Source organism: Carassius gibelio, chromosome B9 (genome assembly GCF_023724105.1).
Source record: "Carassius gibelio isolate Cgi1373 ecotype wild population from Czech Republic chromosome B9, carGib1.2-hapl.c, whole genome shotgun sequence".
Lineage (NCBI taxonomy): Eukaryota > Metazoa > Chordata > Actinopteri > Cypriniformes > Cyprinidae > Carassius > Carassius gibelio.
In genome coordinates this window covers 8,068,688-8,089,582 of record NC_068404.1, presented here as the reverse complement: position 1 = coordinate 8,089,582, position 20,895 = coordinate 8,068,688, and the positions used below count along the sequence as shown (strand labels likewise).

At 38.2% G+C, this 20,895-nt stretch overlaps 1 protein-coding gene across 1 annotated transcript in view; it reads left to right on the top strand.

Moving 5' to 3' along the window:
* Nucleotides 1-20,895, top strand: part of LOC127965232 (collagen alpha-2(IV) chain) — an 81,501-nt gene that overhangs the window by 27,371 nt on the left and 33,235 nt on the right. Inside the window, exon 4 of the mRNA XM_052565924.1 lies at nt 485-565. Coding sequence (XP_052421884.1) covers nt 485-565 — 81 coding nt within the window. The remainder of the gene's footprint in view (nt 1-484; nt 566-20,895) is intronic.

Here is a 20,895-nt window from a genome sequence, read left to right as displayed (position 1 = left end):
GTTTTAATAAAAACAAACCATCAATCACTTATTTTCTTCCAAAATAAAAATGCAAGATACTGTAAGTGGTTGATGGATATTTGAATGCGATTGTAGGTAGTTGAGTAGTTTGGCCTTATAAAACCTCATTACATTCTCATAAGTATTTTTGAAAATGATCTTCTAAATGCCCTGCATAAAAAAAGGAAGACAAAAAATGAAGGATGGCTTGCTGAGTGGCATGGTTTGACCATGAGTCATGAGAGTGTCTGGAACATGATGGGGATTCACATCAAGCTGCCACATTAGAAAAACTGAAAGCATTGTGAGAGCCTCTAGCCCTACATAACAACTTTCAGCATTCTTGTCTGTTATGTACAATGCTAAATATGCTATAAATCAAATGCACTTCATCATTTCACACGGCATAACATCTGTTGGCACCGAATAAGCACATAACCCAACTGTGCCATCTTACCATTGTCTTTTTATCTCTCTTTCTCAGGGAGTGAAGAAGAGTGGTGGACCATGTGGGGGGAGAGACTGCAGTGGTGGGTGTCAGTGTTTTCCTGAGAAGGGTGCAAGGGTAAGTTTCATCCTAGCCAGAGACAATTTATTAGATACATGCCACTTCCTCAATCCTCAATACAACTACTGTACATAAGGAAAACCCGTAACGGCCAAGATGGCGGTTGGATGCACATGTCCCGCCCCTCCCGCTGGAAAGCCAATCATCTGCTTTTAACAGTCAAGCCGGGAAACATTTAAGCCTATCGTCTGGTTCCACTGACGTATGCGCATAGTTCAGGAACACGCATGCGTAGTAAAAGTATAACCTGTGGGGAAAAGGCGTTTTAAATCTTATTTTGGGGCAAAGTCATCAACATTTTTCAGCAATTTTTATTATATTTTACTGCTGTTTCTATACATGCAGTTTTTATGTCCCGGTGACCAGTGAAAGTGCAGTTCTGACTCTATGCCCATTCATTTACTGTAGATAGGAGCTGGTCTTGTTAGCCTGAAATAGCTGCCCGGAGGAATTGCCAAGATGGCGTCCGAGTGGCACGACTTGCTTAAAAGGACTTTGTCCTAGCCTATCTCAGCATCTTTATCTCTTCTATTCTACTGTGATGAATTTGAATACACTGCCATTTATCCACAATGCAAAACATAGAATTAGTGGAAATTCTTAAAGAAATACACTATTTTTTGTTCTAATCTTACAGCATGAAATAAATCAAATCCAATATGTGATCATGGACCACAAAACCAGTCTTAAGTGTCATTTTTTTTTTCGAAATTGAGATTTATATAAAATCTGAACGTTGAATAAATAAGTTTTCCATTGATGTATGGTTTCTTAAGAACCGACAATATTTGGCAGAGATACAACAATTTGAAAATCTGGAGTCAGACCATGCAGAAAAATTTAAATGATCACCTTTAATTTTGTCCAAATTGAGTTCTTAGCAATGCATATTACTAATCAAAAATTAAGTTTTGATATATTTAATATTGTAAATTTACAAAATATCTTCATGGAACATGATCTTTACTTAATATCCCAATGATTTTTGGCATGAGCGAAAAATCAATAATTTCACTTTTTTTTATGGCTATTACTGTCACAGTCTTCAGCTGGTGGGCCCAGGATGGCCACCATATGACACTGTCTTTCTTTGAACACATGTCTTATGTTGTGTTTGTTTGGTGCCATGTGCTCTCTCCTGTCTATTGTCTGACCCCGCCCATCTTGTTACCTCATTATTGTTTTAGTTGCTCCACCTATGTTTCTCTCTTTCTTCTGGACTCCATTCCCCTAAACTCCACTCACCTGTTCTCTTGTTACCTTATTCTCTGATTTAATTTGTCCCAGCTGTTTACCTGATTGCCTCTTCTTTATAAGCTCCCTGTGTTTTCTGTTCCGGGCTTGTTTGTCTCACATATGTGCCGGTTCGTGCCTTTGATGTCTGTCTGCTCTGTGCTCAGTTTATGTCTCATTGTAAGCATGAAATGTTGCTCTGGTTCAGTGTGTTTTTGTTTATTTTGGTATTTATAAATAAAGACTCCTCATCTGCCTGCACTTGAATCTTCGCCTATTACGATCCGTGACTATTACGACAAATATACCCCATCGACTTAAGACTGGTTTTGTGGTCCAGGGTTACATATTTCAATGGACAGGTGATAAATTATATTGGTATTTGCTTGTACAACACTTCCAAACAAACATTTTTTTTCTATAAAGATATACAATAAGTAGGTAACACATTAGAATAGGGTTCCATTAGTTAATGTTAGTTAACTACTTTAGTTAACATGATGTAAGCAAGAACAATCCTTCTACAGCATTTATTTATCTTAGTTAATGTTAATTTCAACATTGACTAATCCATTATTCAGATCAAAAATTGTACTTGTTAAGCTTGTTAAGGAAAAATTGACAACAGGCCGTTGAATTATTAGAAAAACGCGGAGTGGCCCTTACACCTCGGGTGTGCATTATTTTTCTATAAATTTTTCTATAAATAATTATTTTCTATGCAGTTATTAACTTCATTAATAACTGCATAGAAAATCGCTATTGTGAGTAAGATTATTTATTCCGCGTCTCATCAAATGCCTCTTTTCCTAGCTCCATAACGTCATTATAAAGTTGGTAATGGAGGCTTGAGCCGTTGATAGCATTCTAATGCAGTTATAAATTAAGTTATTAGAAAGAGAGCAAGAGCGAAGAGACACACACACACACACACAGAGAGAGAGAGAGAGAGAGAGAGAGAGAGAGAGCTTGTGTGAATTAGGCTAACTTACCTCTGTGCGTCTCAAAACATTCTTCTGCTGAAGCGTCTGTTATTACCTTGCTAGTGGTAAAAATGTCATGTGTAGCCTTTAAAGGGTTAGTTCATTGAAAAATCAAAATTTTGTCATTAATAACTTACCCTCATGTCGTTCCAAACCCCGTGAGACCTCCGTTTATCTTCGGAACACAGTTTAAGATATTTTGGATTTAGTCCGAGAGCTCTCAGTCCCTTCATTGAAATTGTGTGCACCTGTTTCTGGACACTGTCCATGTCCAGAAAGGTAAGAAAAACATAATCAAAGTAGTCCATGTGACATCAGAGGGTCAGTTAGAATTTTTTGAAGCATCGAAAATACATTTTGGTCCAAAAATAGCAAAAACTACAACTTTATTCATCATTGTCTTTTCTTCCGTGTCTGTTGTGAGAGTTCAAAACAAATCAATTTGTGATATCCGGTTCGCGAACGAATCATTCGATGTAACCGGATCTTTTTGAACCAGTTCACCAAATCGAACTGAATTGAACTGAAATATTGGTTCGCGTCTCCAATACGCATTAATCCACAAATGACTTAAGCTGTTAACTTTTTCAATGTTACTTTTTCCCGGAGTAATTCATTTACTCAAACAGTACACTGACTGAACTGCTGTGAAGAGAGAACTGAAGATGAACACCGAGCCGAGCCAGATAATGAACAAAAGATTGACTCATCGGTTCTCGGATCACTATTAGTTCTTTCGGACAGTTCGATTCAATAAACCGTTTGAAGAAAATGGTTCACCGGTTCTTTTGTGCTCTACGTAATGGCGTCATTGGCGATGATTGCCCTTCATTCAAGCCTTCGGTTTACCTGGGCTTATAAAATTATCACAGAATCAGTTCAGAATCAATCATCAAAAGAATCAGTTCGGTTCAGATGCTTTGTGTGTCGGTTTGCTTCATGCTGAATCACACATGCGCAATATCATCAGCTCCTCGGTTCTCGAATTGGACGCGTCTGACAGAAATGGGATATTGGATTGTTTTAATGTCAGCCACATTTAAAGAGTTAACAGCTTAAGTCATTTGTGGATTAATGTGTATTGGAGACGCAAACCATTTAAAACGATTCAGTTCATTTTGGTGAACTGGTTCAAAAAGATGCGGTTACATTGAATGATCGTTCACGAACCGGATATCACAAACTGATGTGTTTTAAACTCTCTCACAACAGACACAGAAGAGAAAACAATGATGAATAAAGTTGTAGTTTTTGCTATTTTTGGACCAAAATGTATTTTCGATGCTTCAAAAAATTCTAACTGACCCTCTGATGTCAGATGGACTACCTTGATGATGTTTTTATTACCTTTCTGGACATGGACAGTATACCGTTTCAATGGAGGGACTGAGAGCTCTCAGATTAAATCTAAAATATCTTAAACTGTGTTCTGAAGATAATCTGAGGTCTTATGGGTTTGGAACGACATGAGGGTGAGTTATTAATGACATAATTTAGATTTTTCGACGAACTAACCCTTTAAGCTGCTACACTATATAGGCTAACTGATAAAATCGTCAGTGCAGAGATGACAACACCTTTTTGTGCAAACTGTGTGACTGTTATTACAGTTGACAATGTGAAGTGATATCGAACTGTAATGCAGTCAAGTAAGCTGCCAAGAAGTACGTTCACCATGTGTTTCCCTGAAAATAATTGCACACCTCAGAACGTTCGTCAGCCAATCAGAATCTGTGCACTGTGAATTAGCATGAACTTACAATGAATAACTGTATTTTTGAGCCTGTCCTCCAACAAAAAACGACCATACAGGTCGTTTGTGCAAGCACCTTATTACGACCTATATTCACGTTTTAAAGTTAAGTGCCCTCTAGCGGGCGTAAAAATAATGACAGTATCGCGTTGCGTCTGTCGTCATGAATTGACGTATAACATCATTACCAATCAAAACGCACGTTTATTTAAATGCAATGTGTGGGCGTTTTACAACGATCTAACAGTATTTCCCACATATTTTACTAGGTGGCTTTTTCGTTCAAATGACCACACCTAACCCCACTCCTAAACCTAACCCTCATTTATGCTAAATTATGATTTCTTGAGCATATACATTTTCATGCACATCTGTTCCCTGGGATCGAACCCACGATAGCATGATTACATATCAAGGTATAACGCAATAATCTACTGAGCTACACGAAATGCAAACCAGAGGGCAAATAAAAGAGTACAAAACATTAATATGAAAACGACCCTTTGCCGATAGGGGTGCAATTGTAATATACGCTCTGATGGGTCGTATTTCAGGGATTTGGACAAACGACCTATACAAGCGTATTAGTTGGAGGACAGGTTGGTATTTTCATTAACTAATATTAACAAAAATTAATAAATACAGTAATAAATGTATTGTTCACTGTTTGTTCATGTTAATTAATATGATAACTAACATTAACTAATGGAACCTTATTCTAAAGTGTTCTAAAGTAAGTGTATTGAACTTGAAATATCATTAGTTTTTAAGTATCACGATTAATCGTTTTCAGTTACATAATATATGTATGTGTACTGTGTATATTTATTATGTTTATATAAATACATACACATATAGTAAATATTTTGAAAAAAAATATATTTTGTATTAATGTGCATATTTATATTCTCCAAGTGTATTAAGCTCATATTGAACTAATTACACACTGAGCCTAAAGTACAAAAAAAAAAGTAGGATGGCTTTATTTTTTTATTTTTCATTTAAAATATTTTACAGTACAGTCCAGATTGAATTGTAGGTTCTTGACAGAGCTTTACAAGATGTGTTTGCTTGTTCACCATATCTGAGACCTTTCGTCTTCTGCCGTAAAAGTAAAACTCCTTAGGGAGGGTGGGAGAGAGAGGAAATACATTCCTTAGCAAACCATAGGATATGAAGGTCCTTGTGAGTATGACTTGAGATGTCAGTTCAGTGGACTTTTTCCGTGCACTGTACAGGATCAGGAAAAAGGGTTTTATTGTTCTGTTGAGTCATATAATAAGGGCCAAGGCTGCTAAAGTTATAAGGCACTCATTCCAGAAGACATTTTTCCTTTTGTTAAACAAAAATGAAAACATAGAAGGGAAGGAATCGCAGACAAACACTCCCTGTTTGTATTTCTGACGTACATGTATAGTCATATTTCTGTTCAGTTTGACATTCTGTTATATGTAAGTCAGCTTTTTACTGGTGATTCATAGTTTTAATACACAACAGGATTTACGTTGTTATATCAATCACATGGTTGAAATGCTTTGTGCTGTTAGTTATATACAGGGACTAAACATAAAGCCAAATTGAAAATAAGATGCCCTTTAATGCAACTTTGATTCTGCACCTCAGTGTTGTGGGTGCAAACTCAGCACAAGAAAATAAAATGTATTCCATACAAAAGTACTGTTTAGAAATTTTTTTTTAGTTGTTTCCACAATCTGTCAGCATCTTGCTTTAGCACTTTTTCCACTCTTTGTATAGTACACAGTTTGATGTATGTGCTCATGAATGATGTTTTGTAAAAACAACCTCACAGATGTCTGGACACAGTTCATATCTCCCACTGGGTCCCTTGTGACCTTCTGCTGTCCGGCCTTGACATGTGAGGTCAACAGGAAATAAACGTGAAATTAATTTGTAAGATAATGACAGGTCCATTTGTTAGCAATATTTAAGTTGAGAGATGTATTTTTGGCCAGAGGAACTGTGGATGTTAAATTATTATTTACTGGCTTAATAAAACAGTCTTAAATGTTAATTTTTATTAAATGAAATAATACAACTGCAATAGGTTGATGATTTAGATTTATGTAAAGGAGTATTTTTCAAATGAACCTTAAAGAATCATCCAGTGGTTCAAAGTAAATACACTGTCTTGTCTAATTTTATGTATGTAATTGTACTGGCACTATGCATATGGATGGGATACCATTATTGGTATGAGTTGTGACTTAATGGGAAACATTTTTTTATATACTTTAGTGAACATGAGTGACAGAAGGTTAGTACATTAACTGTGTCACTATGTTGAATAAATGACACGTATACCGGATACTGTATATAGCTTATTTTAGCAGGAACCGTAATACAATGCGTATCATCACATAATTTCTTGGCTCTTATAATAGTTTGACGTTGGTGGAAAAGAGGCAGAGTTCTTCTTGCCTGTCTTTTTTTGGATGTGGGTAAAATGCATATTCTCTAAAAATGGATCTGTGTTTCATGTAAATAAATTGTGCATCCTGCATCTCCGTTCATAGACTTCCGTGTGTCTGTGTGAGAGAGGATGCAGTAGAGCTCCTGTATCCAGTATGTGTCTTGCTGGAGCGATCCGTTGACACGATTGTTTGCTCTCATTGTGTGTTATTCTAGTCCATGCCTTTACTCTTTACAGTTACAATGGATTGAAAATGAAGACTATGAATTCATTCAGGCTGCAAGAAACAAGCATTATTATTATTTTGTGATCAAATGTATTAGTAGGCCTATGGAAGTTTTCTCACAAGTCCATAATAATTCTAAATGCCATCTTCATTTCCTCATGCCTCCGTACTGAAAGAGACTTTTCTTGTTATTCAGCTCAAAGCATTTTTTTCCCCCTTTAAATATCACAATCTTCCACTCGCCCGTGCCCTTTCCATATTCAGCTGTGGAGTCTTGGAAAAAGTAGTTTATGTTTTAAAGAGCACACATAGACAAACAAAAGAAGCATTATAGGCAGGAAGAAGTACAAGATGAAACTTAATACAGAGATTTAATTTTCTTATTGGGTGGGTGGTATTTGTGTGATCTAAACAACTGTTGCTGCGTCCCAAATGACATTAAAATTAAATACTGTGCTCTTATAAATTAGATATTCATTCACTATGTACTAAACCATGTAGTGTATGAATTATTTAAGGTTATTTAATCTATCTATCTATCTATCTATCTATCTATCTATCTATCTACACCAGCCTTATAAACTTCAGACCTTGAATCTCTCTTTTAAAATGCACAAGAATGCAAACTACATATGGCCACAATAACTTTCCGACTTGAAGGGTTTTTCCAACTTTCAGAAAAACAGACTGGCCAAAACCTTGTTAGTACCAACTGTATAAGGAGTAAATTGTTGTTTCGCTGTAAACACAGACCCTGACAACTTCACTGAAAAAGTGCCTATAACAAATTCCAAATGGTGAATGCTTATCCTGACCGCTCCTTCCTTCCTTTCAGAAACTGATATGAGTTTTTGCATCTTTGATGATTAGTCTCCTTTAAGGACATGTAACGTATTGTTTTGGACAAACGTTCCTATCCTGCCTTGACAAACATTCCTTATATTTATATTTCAGTGTCAAAGAAGAAAATGTTAGGGCCAGAATAGTTTCTTGGGACAGATCTGTGCAATTTCCTTTAAACAACACAATATACTAGAATGCAAAAAAAAAAAAGAAGAAGAAAGAAACTGACCTTGAGTTGTAACTCTATTTACAATGCTTTTGTCAAATGTGACATAAGGGACTGGTAAATACTGTAATGACGTTCACAGTAGACTAGTAAACCCTATTTTACAGCTACATACTTGCATATCTGTGGTCTATTTAGACTATATGATAAAGATGCCCCTGTTTTACTAAAGACTTTGGCTTTTTGTGTTAGTCTCAACACAGGATTTAGACCAGCAGTTTCCACTCAATAGGCAGTCTAAACAGTGATCTAACTGTAATCACCATGAGTGACTTGAAAGGAAACAAGCTGAAGACAGCTGAAAAGATGCACGTGATGTTTGACGTATGTTCAAAACATCTGTCTGCCTGTCTCAGACAGGTACATTTCCTGTAGAGGAAGTCTTGCTTTGGAGTGATTCCCAGTCAGTCAGTCTTATCTTAAACATCTTCCTAAATTGCTTATCTGTCTACACTGTGAAGAACACAGAGCATTGTTGCTTGGGTGCGAGTGTGCCAAAAAAAGATCGAGATATATCATACCAAGATTCTACATCTCTCAGATCAGGGTCCAGAATTAACATTTTGCGATGCCTGACAATGCTGACCAACTTTGTGTGTGTGTGTGTGTGTGTGTGTGTGAAATTTGATCTCTGCAAGATATTCCACAATAAACTGTGAGTGGCATTATTATAAAATGGAAGAGTTTAGGAATGACTGCAATTAGACATGAAGTGAAAGACCATTTGAAGTCACAAAACGGAAACCAGGGCGCAATTATCTGTAAAGGTCACCAAAGCTCTGCTGATTTCATAGCTGAGGAGTTCCAAAGTTCGCCTGGCATTACAATATCTGTGCAGTGGGAGACTTGTGGAATGTATTTCCATGGCCAAGCAGCAGCATGCTAGCTTCAGATCATGAAGTACAGTAGGAGTGGTGTAAAGCATGCTGCCACTGGACACTGGAGCAGTGGAAACCTATTGGAGCAACGAACCACGGATGTTTACCTGTCTGACTGAATTGTGTCAACTGTAAAGTTTGATGGAGGATAATAGTATAAGGTTGTTTTTTAAAGAATGGTCTATCTAAGATTTCCTTCCAGTGAAGGGAAATCTTAATTCTCCAGCATACAGTAAAATTTGGACAAGGGTGAAGGATAATTTCCCCATTATGACAGTCATTCATTTTCTTTCTCTTTTGGGGAGTTTACAATAATCTATTTCTGGACAGGAAGGAGCATATCAGTCTCTCATGACTTCATAGTGAATAGAATCAGATCATGTTATGCCTCTCTCTCTCTCTCTCTACTCAGAGCCTTTCCGCCCACAGGAACATTTCCCATACATGTATGACACACACCAAGACCTCTCACACATGTTCTGACGCACACATGTTCTGCTTCCATGCACACTTACATATGTCACACTTAAATGTCACTGTGATAAACACACCATGGAATGGACACCACTTGCATTTCTAAGAAATGTTCAAACACACAGGCCAAAAAATGGAGTGCTGTAATTTATTAGAAGACCACACACGAGAATCAGAGATAGTGGTACTAAAGAAGCAATTATGTGATGTTCTGTGTTTAGTCATTCAACCGTATATAATTTTCAGCTGTCAAATGGAATATCACCACAATTTCAACACAGTACATTTTTAGAACTGTATGTGTAGAAATCTGAGGTGGCTAATATATATATATATATGCAGGGAGAAAATGTATATGCTAATACAGTAAAAGCTGCTGAGAAATCAGCTTTGCTATCACATTCACAACATTACTGTTACTATTATATTTTATCAAATCAAGTAAATGAAATAAAACTAGTAAAATGTCTAGTCAGATATCCATGCATGTAAACACCTGTTGAGTTCAGTTACGAATTAATTGGGTGAAAAAAGTTGAAATGCCTGAATGAAGTGTTTGCCAATTCAGAATGGACTTGCTGCCAAATGATTTTATAGATAATCTGAGCTGAAAATTAGTATTTAGTGTGAACAGGCTTTAAAATGGATTTAGGAAAAAGTATGCTGGTTGTTCAGCAGCACTGTCCATATGTTCCGTATCAAATCCCCCCTGATCCCCTCAATGATGGCTGTGAGCTGGTAACGCTCAATTCACATTTTTTCGTGACAGCTTGCTGATGATACTGGCATCTGAAAGCTACAAATGATACAGTGTATGGAGTGAAATCACAGAGTAATCTATGGATTAGTTTGGTGGCCAAATCAGCAATGGATCTTATCCCTCAATTGACTCTTGTGTTTGAGACACAGTGATTTCCTTTAGTGCACCCATGTTTGGAGCTTTGCCCAGGCTGGCCAGTTGTTCAGCTGGTGAGCAGTGTTTTAGCACAGCTGGGACTGAAGTGGGTGGTAGAAGCATGCTAAGCTATGCACTAAACCAGCTACTGGATGAACAATCAACATGTCTTTTTTGATTCTAGGTAAAGCTTGTGCGAGTTTAACATTTGGTTTGTTTTTCATTGAATGTTAGGATTAGGATGACACTAGTTTAAAAAAAAAAAAAATATTGGTATAACTGGGCTGGAAATGATAGCAATGACTCATCACTGATGTGAGTTTGGGTGTGGGACTACCTGTTTACTCAAGCAGTCATGCATTTCTTTATTTATAAATGTAGTAGTTTAATCTACATATTCTGGAAAGACAGAAATCACATACTTTGTGATGTTATTCACATTATAAACATTCATCACCAATATTGCATAGAGTACATGCACTCTTAAAAATGAAGGTTCCAAAATGGTGTTTTGGCCTTGATGCCATAGAAGAACCATTTTTCATTCCAAAAGAACCTTTCAGTGAACAGTTTGTAAAATAACCATTTTAAAGAACACTTTTCAACTATAAAGAACCTGATCTGCATTTTAAAGGATCCATGGATGTTCAATGATCTTCATAGAACCATAGATGCCTATAAAGAACTTGCATTAAACTTTCAATATTACTTTAAGTTACGTATATTTGACTTAAAATACCTATTGTGGAAAAAAGTAACACAAATTTTGCCACCCAGACTCATTAAACATGTAGCACCGTAGCTATAATCAGTCCAAAGATGAAAACAACATGTTACCTAAAGTGACATAAACATTTCATGGTTTCCTCAGTGGAAACCTAATATTTCCAGTTCAAGAGTTGTTTGCTTTTATAAACCAGGGCTCTGAATCCCAAGGGCATGTCAGTTAGGATATGAAAGGTAAAGGGTCTGTAATGTTATTGATCATCTGGTTGAAGTGGTTTGGTTCTTCCCAAAGCACAAGTCCCCAGTCTCATTCTCACTTGCATCACAGCTGGATCCTGTCTGCACTCATGTGCTGAGCCTCAGAGGGCTCATTCCTGAAACTTGAGGCAATGCCGCAGGTGTCTCTGGCTACAAGCGCCTCCTCAAAAAGTGGGGGGCCCAGCTAGACCTCCCAATACATGTGAACCACAGACGTCTCATGCGTTCACATAGACAAGCATAAAATGTTTAAACAAATGGCATCTGGAAAACAAAATGAAACAAAACCATTTGGAGAAAAATATTTTAGCCGCAGTTCAGTGTTTACATGCTGCAGTGTTTAATGTAATATCTTTCATGTCTTGTTTCTTCCGTCCTGTATTGAAATACTTAATCCAGTGTGACGCACGTGCGACAGCACGTGGGTCAGAGACCAAAAGAAGATCTGGACCAATTACAGCCAAATCTAAACACATTAAAAGCATAACAAACACAGGATCCCAGTGTAGCTGTGCTGTGCAGAATGCATACTCTGAGCCCAAGCCAGTTATCAGGAGAATGTCAAATAATTTATCATGGCTGAAGAGTGTCAGTGATATATTTTCTTTCTTTCTTTCTTTCTTTTTAAATAGTACTGTTGACAAGTGGTTCCCCAAATACAGTCTACATAAGTTGGTTTGTGTGTTGATGCTGCTGTTTATTTATGGTCAGTTTGGTTGTGCACCCACTGCTTGCCCCGGGCTCTGTCCTGTCAGGATGTTGTTTTAAGGACCAGGTCCAAGAGAAACAGAGTGGATCACTGGGATGCTTAACTTGACTACTCTTTGTGTTTTAACCTGAAATATTAAATCAATTAAATATAATTTATACAACACACTAAGTTTGGAGTCAGATGTGACAAAAAATATATATAAAAAGTAAAATAAATAAAAAGCAGGTGTGTGCATGTGGTTTAAAATGATTGTATTTACATTTTTCATCTGAAGGCCAACTTTGCAAAGGCCATACAAAGTAAATATACTCATTTTCAGACTAATGCATTATTTGTTAGCTCTTGGTTCTGAGGTTAAGAGGAGGTGTTTGAAAATGGAGCAGGGGACTTTGGTTCAGTTTTAATGGTACAACACCTGTGGCACTTTATTTAGTCACCTATTTGAGAGAAGGCAGCTGCTTTCAGCTTCATTGAAAGTGCCACTCTGCATAAACTTTGTGACCCAAAGAGTAATTGGCCATTTATTTCATAACTGCCATTTTATGAAGCTACACCAAGTGGCATTCATTTGATTTTGTTTACTAGGATTTAAAAGATAAAATAATCAATGTTGTGTTAAAATAAAATGATGTAAAATGTATTTTTGTAGGCCTGCAGTTTGTGCAGTGTTTGTCAAGATTTAAGGCGGGTGTACACAGTGCGAATTCGGATGGACAGAAGATCGTATGTCCACGCACACGTCATGAGTGAGTTTATCTGAAAATCGTACAGGTGAAGTGATATACGACACGATTTTACGACCTGCCAATTTCCAAAGCAATCGCACAAAGTTGATAGACATTTTCGACTTGAAGTAGCGCTGCACAGAATGATCACTGTATGACATTAAATTAAAGCGAGAGCGATAAGAGAGCACACGGATCCAATGCATTCGAATTGCTCTCACGGTACTTTGATGTCATACAGGGGATCATTCTGTGCAGCGTTGCTTCAAGTCGAACGCTCCTAATATAACTGCTCTCCCTCTCTCATAACTGCATATAAAATATTGATACGATGACTGTTTCCTACACATACAGGTTCTTTTTCAGCAACAGGAAACCAGGACTTCACCCTAGTGTGTATGTGTGTGTGTGTGTGTGTTCTTGTATATGTTTTATAAATATCTCACATATGTGTTACAATGTAAACATGGTTTATGAGGGCAATTCCTGTGCCCTCATAAACCAAATGGCTTAAAAAAAACAGTATTTACTTGAAAATTTAAACATGCATTTTTCCGTTATGGATACAGGTAGTGTATGTGGATAGAATATACAGTATAGAAAACCGTTACGTCTATGGAGAGTCCCCGTAAACTACATATGCGTGTGTGTGAGAGAGAGAGAGAGAGAGGGGGAAAAAGCATGGTACACATTGCTAGAAACGTCACACAGCGCTCGCTGTTCCTGTCAGAGTTCAGCGAGTTTATCCTCCTGGTCAACATTAGCCGTGGCACTGCCATCTTCGTCTTTCTTCTTCTGTGGTTTTCCTAATTTGTTATTGGTCAACTTCAGATAGATCAACAAATAGGCTCATTAAACGGCACACGTCATGAATTCAAACCGATGGTTCACAAACTTTTTAGACATGTTTAAAAATTATTGGGAGGTCGGGAAGTGCTCGCTAGCCACTCTGCTCGACTCGTAATTCCTTGCAAATGATAAGAGCTGTGACCATACGAGCATACACGATTTCCACACAATTGAAAAAAACTCGTACAACAGCAAAAATCACACCGTGTACGCCCGCCTAGTAGAGCATGTTCATTGGTAATGTGATGACCTTCCTGTATACCTTTTATTACTTTTATAGGCCACCTGTGTGAACCAGAGCTGAACTGAGACTTTACACCAACATTAGCCACTTTTTCACAGTTGGGTCAGTATGAGCAAGTGCAGGGCAAATAGGCTCAGACCTGTAGCACTGAGGCAAAAATAGCACTTCGTTTCCACCGTCGGGCCAGAAGCTACACTGCGCTTCACTAAAACCCGCCCTTTTTCTGAGGTGTATCTTTATCATTTCACTTGTAACCCATCATTTCACCAACAAAGAGAAGTTATCAGTAAACTAATAAGAAGTCACTGGAACTAGCTGGATCACAAAACATACATAATAAATGTAGCTGTTTGTTGCACGCTTTGTTAAATATTTAAATCCAAAAGCATCAATGTTTTACCATGTGATACACTGATCATAATGAATTCATTTATCAGGATTGAAAATTACTCTCACAGAAATAAAGCGTTATGACCATAGCCTGCTTATCCAGTTGAGTCTGTGTTTATTTGTAGTCATAGTATATACATCACATTTAGAAAGAATGATCATTTCTATATTTTTGTAAAAGCTCCCGAACAAAAAAACATTCTATTTTTATGACATAAGCTACATGGAGCTAAACTTTCAAGACGAGACTTATAGAGATAAAACTCTATTATCTAGAGATAATATTTTAAAGATAAATTATGTTACTTAATAAATACACAATTGTGATAAAGAATAAAAAGCTGACGTCTAATTTCTTCAAGTGGTCGCATATGGTAACGTTAATGACTAGTGTGCAAAGTCTTTTGCATCGTTTATAAAAATTTCTGCCTTGTATGGTGATTATAATCCACATTGGATCCAGTTATTTCAAGTTAACTTAATGTAAAAAGTTTTTAATGCTGGTGTTATAGCTGCTTTATGAAATGATCCGCAGCGCTGACGATCTCCAGATGTAGAGAAACTCCCCCTTTGTCCATAACCAATCCTCTAGCTCCCGCTGGCCTGCTTTGGCCCAAGGTCTTCATTGGGCCAAAAAACCTGGGTCCTGGCCCAGAGGAAGCGCCAACGAGGCAGGATCAAGCCCCAGACGTGACAGTGGAAATGCTAATGGCCCTGGCATGGCTTTGTTTGCTTGTTTGCTATTGACACTTGGTTTAATACTTTGTATCTAATGCAAAATGGCATCTATTACATTTATAGTGTGATAAAAATTTACAAATGCTTTTTGGGACACTGTAAATGTTTTGCTTAAACATGGTATCAGACAAAGATGACACTTTAAATTTTGACATTATCAGACACCCACTTAGTGTCTCTCTCTCTTTATCTCTCCACCATCCTGTTTAGATTCCTACCTTCCTTAGGGGAGATATCTGTTACTAAACCAACAGAATGAACCATGGCAACCGCACTAGTCATTTAGCCCAGTCAGCAACACTGTGTAAATACTGTGGGGAAAAAAAACAGAGAGCGCCTATGAAAGAAGGGACCCGGTGATATGTGTTGCATCTGTGTGAAGCAGCTCTAGAGCCTCACGTGTATTTGGACTATCGCTTTTTCAAGGACCGGAGATATTTCATTGTGAAGATTAGTCATAGACTAAATAAAATCAGCTCCAGTGGGTGGTTAAATGAACTGCATCCCCCAACCGGTTGCACGGTCTCCAAATATACCTCCAGAGGAACATGAAACATTTAGTGACATGAAGCAACTGTAGTGTTTAACATAGAACCCATTAATACATTATCTCTATGTCAGAACACCATATATGGAAGTTTTGCCCTAACTCTTATTTGAAAATTCACATAGAGTTGGTGAATTCGAGAATATGTCTACAATTCAGGGGGTTATGGGGAGGTTTACTGTCCCACATACACCTGTGTTCATGTTATTCAGCTAGGCCTTTGTGAATATGATAAAAGATTTGGATAAAAGATTTGGATAAAATGTGCTATTGAACACACCGCTTTGTTGGAAAAATATGAACTTAGATGATAGTTAATTAACCAAAGATAAAATTTCAGCAAAGATTGACTGAAGCTTAAAGTTTCAAGGATTAGAATGTATTAAATATGCAAGTAAACATTCCAAAATTAAAAAAGGAATGCCAGAAATGTCCGTCTTATCAATCAACTGCCCCAAAATCCTTCTCAACTGCTCGATAATCATGAAGTACCTGCTCAAAAACATTATTCCCCATTATTTAATATATCTATACAAATGGCCTCACATTTTCAACCAAGTTCCAGCTGCAGTCGGTTGTCAAAGTTTGCAATACATTTGTGTGGGACAAGCACCCTCAAGATTCTGTGCACCATTTTCACTTCATACTCCAGTCCTGTAGGTGTCAGAAAAGAACTACTTACAGGAGTTTGCCAAATGCCAATAGTGAACATTTCCACCAACTACGAGAGTGTTGGATGGACTTTTTCACTTTCTGGCAAACTATACCTTTAATAGTGAAAGGAGACACAAACCTCTTTGAAGCTTTTATTCATTTGAACCAATTGCTTCGCAAAATGTTACATTGTTTCGAAGTCCTCGAAATGCCACACTGATGACGCCTGCAGGTCAAAACTGTGTAAATGCAACACAAACATGAAAAATACTTCTTTTACAAACTATAGCAATTTTTTATTGAAAGTATTAAAATTTAAATGCAATTAAAATCATCAAATACCAATAAATGTCTGTGTGACGTTATTTTACCCCTTTCCCTGCTAGCATTTTATTTTAAACAACCACTTACATGTGATCGCTTGTCTCTGTTTCTTCTTCAACATATTTTAAACAAACAGTCAATGCTCAGTTAATACCGAACACTCTCTTAAAAAAAAAAAAAAAACTGTTAATATTCAATGCATAAGAAGATGCACTGTAGCGCCCCCTACCATACACCGGTGAAAACACAGAAAGACGTAAAATGCTGTCATTTGCGAAGAAAGAGTTCATTTATAGGGTTTGATTTGTTTGAGAAGGTAAAAACCATAGACACCAGTTCAGTGGTTTGCTGCTTCATCGCAATGATTTAGATCAACCCCAATAGGGAACCACTTCATTTTGAAACATTTTTGTTGCAGTTTAGATGTAACAAAGCCTCGTTTACTAAAATCTCAATTCTGGTTTAATCACAAGTGTTTAAAACACACTCTGAACCACTGGTTCAAAACAAATGATTAGCAAAGGTTTTGAAACACGACTTTGAAAGCACCTACCACTAATATTTAAATACCATTATTATCATGTCTAAATATTTGTTTGATTTTTGTATTTATTTTTGTACTTCATTACTGTATAAAATAAAACCTGCTCACAGTATTGATCAATCAAAACTTGATAAATGCTCTGATAAAAGGACTGTCTGTGAGCTGTAGTCCGTGGCATAAGTTCAATAAAAACATGAAGCACAAGGTTCAGTTCAGTCCATGACCATTCATAACTCTATATTTGCCCGTTAACCTTTGGCCTAAAGCTCAGTAGAGACTCAATTGGAATCAGATCCAGGAGGATTTTCCCATCACGCAAGCACAGTGACATGCACGTTCTGGTGCTAAGAATGTTTATTTTATATGGAAAAGTCATGTTTTTGGCCTTATTTCCCATCGGTTTCTTTTTTTCTTTTTCTTTTTTCTTTTTTGTAAGAGGGCTTTCCTGAATGCTCCCCATGGAGATTAAGCATTTAGACCAGATTGATATTTATGGTCTTTTTGCACAGCAGCCATTAATAGTGTAGATGGTTTCCATTTCTGTTTTGTTTCAAAAAATAAATAAATAAATAGCAAATACTATATTAGCCCTCTGAATGACACATAGACAGCATCAGTAAAATATGTAAACGTGAAACCTTCAGTGCACTGTGAATTCAGAAAGTCGTGGGAACAGAGTTTAAATTGAGTGGTTTTATTTTGAAACTCACTGGACCCCTGAGAGCCCAGCATGACTGTATATGGATCTGAGTGTGTGTATAATTTTATACAGTTATTGGCATGGCGCTGATGGTGCATATGCAAACATAGATGAACATGGAGGTCTGGACTTCCTCACACTCCTTTTCTCCAACTTACTCTCTCGCTCTCTCTCTCTCTTTTTCGCTAAGTCTGCCTTTGTGTCTGTGTTTACTGGCACCCATTAGTGGAAGTTGAGAGAATGAAGCTCACATTTACCTTTTAAAGCCAAAGACAGTGTGCTAGCCAGAGCTCTGGGTAGGTACAGACAGGTCTCTCTCGAATACAGATCTTTATGAAATGTATCCCTTTCATCATGCTGAACTATTTTTTACCCTCAGCCAAAATGTCTAACCAAAGTATTGTACCTGATTCGTTGAGTCACTTAGACATCTCCTCATTGTCATGACATCACTAGCATGTTTCACATTACATGACGTGCCCACTGTTTACTTAGTATGGATGTGCACATCACCAATGACGTTATTCCCTATTAGTTGTCTCTCAGCCTAGATATCAGTGTATAGTATCCAAATGACACAAGACTAATTGAGATGTCAAACAAACGAATAGAAGTTTAAACATCAGTCCCAAGTCATTATGCACACACTAGGATTTGCATCTTGTACGTGCCAAGTCTTCTGGCATCACTCTCACTCTTGCATAAATACATCCATGGTTGTGCCTTCCCAATGATGGAAAACTGCAAGGTTTGGTGATAGGTACTCAATAACGGTTAGGTTTAGACCTCACACTGCCAATGTTCACTCTAGCCATGAAATATTGATGCTTTTTCTGTACAGACAAAAAAAAAACTTTGTAAAAGACAAAAAAAAAAAGTTAGTGACTGTATAGCAGTGCCGCCCATTTAAATAGAAGACCAAATGTTGGTCGATGAGAAGGGGCTTGAAGTTGATTAGTGGCAGAAAAAAAATAATTAATTTTAAATAATTCCTTAACATTCTCATTATCAAGACCACACCATAATTTCATTACATGATTCACAGTTGCAGTAAATTATTCATTATTTCTTAGTTGTTGTTCCTCTTCCGGAACTCAAGCTGCGTCGCGAACATTTGCGGAACACCTCCAGTGTGACATCTCTGAATAACGTGTGTAATCCATCCAATGGATGGGCGAGACATCATAGGCGGGTGACATCAGAGACCAGGAAGCATAAAAGCACGAACAGTGAAGCCGGCAGTCAGCCTTCTATTTTGAGCAAGTGCTCTGTGTGTGTATCAGTCGCTATCTGTTTGTGAGTCTTATTTAGTGTCGTTTGTCCACTGATAAACTCAATTGTCAAAACTTCAATCAAGAGAAGTTTTGGACTAGAGCAGGCAGTGTTTAGGCTGTGTGTTTTCTCTGCCAGGTTGGTTGTGCTTGTGGGTTTTGCTTTCGGATCCGCTGGAAGGAATGTAGACGGGCAAGTCCCTATCTTCTTCCTTAACCACCAGATCCAGCGCCCGCTATCGGGGGTTTGGAAGCCCGTGTTTAAGGTACTTTCCCCCCGATGAGAGGGCGCCACATGTTGCCCGCCTTTCTCTGAGGAGTTTGATGTGAAAGGCGTTGATGAGCTAGCCAGTTGCACAAGAATGCGATCTTGCTGTTGCGGTTGTGCCACTGCTGACGCACGGTGGCGAACGGGATCGCGGGAATCCCACATGATCTGGCGAATGGGTTAGAAAGGGCTTGTCCTATCTCCACCCGTGTTCACTAGATCTAGAGCTCGTTCTCAAGGCTTGGAATCCCACACTGCGGTTTTTTCGCCCTCTGAGACAGAGCTCGCTGTAGCATTCATCTTTCTCTGAGGGGATTGATGTTGTTTGTGTGACTGAGTGGCACAAAAAAAACAAAACAAAAAAAACAGAGAGGAATAGATATGCGTGCTGATGAGGCAATACGTGTATTACATTGTTTCATTTGATGTGAGTTTTTCTACACCAGACCGTGTTGAATACATTTAATTCTGAGGAATAAAACAACATATTTATCTGACTATGTGAAGTTAGATGTACAGGGCTCTAGGGATGAAATTTCTTGTGTGAGAACACGTGTTCACCTCTCTTCCTCTCAAGAGGTTGAGACAGTCAGGGGGTGCTGGGTGGAGCAGTCCCAACCGTGTTGCAGCCCCTCGTTCCGGGGGTGTCACTTTTGTACTCCACAAACTCTAGAGTCAGAAGGCTTCTAGTGGAAAACGGTTCTGCGGGTGGTCATTTTCGCTGGATAGCCTTCATCATAACGTCCTGACGCCTAAGGCCCAGGAAGTTTTGAGGGCATCTCCCTCTGGAGAAGAGCAGTGTTACACGGTGCCCGTCTCTCCTCAGTGCCCTCAGAAGATCATTCTGCCAACCCTGCCGGTGTTCCAGGGTGCAGCGATCTCTGGCGAGTGCTTCTCTCAGTTACCGCCTGGAAATGTAGCGGTGCTAAGAGGCTCGCAACCTCCTGGGAGATTTCCAGAGCAGCGAGTTCGGCTGTCTCCTGCCAGTGCGCTGCTTCAGAGCACCAAGGTAACTGCTCTGATGACACCAGAGATCAGTCTTGAAAGGCTGATTCCCTTAGTAGACTGTTTGGCAGCATGAAAACTGCTGCCAAATGTGCCTCAGTGGGTACTGCACACTGTAGTGAGAGGCCACAGAATCCAGTTCTGTTGGGCCCCAAGCAGGCTCTGGTAATGGAACAGAAGTAGACTCTCTCTGAGGATGGGGGCCATTGAGGTGGTCCCTCCTTGTGTTGCAGAGTACAGGTCCTACAGTCAGTACTTCACTGTTCCGAGGAAGGATGAGGTATTGTGTCCTTTTTTAGATATGCGCTTTTTGAACCACTCAGACAGGGGACTGAAGTTCAGCACCCTTGCACAGGCCAAGTCCAAAGACTGGGGTGTGTCACAATATATCAAAAAGATGCACTTATCTCCATCCTTCTTCATCAGAAGT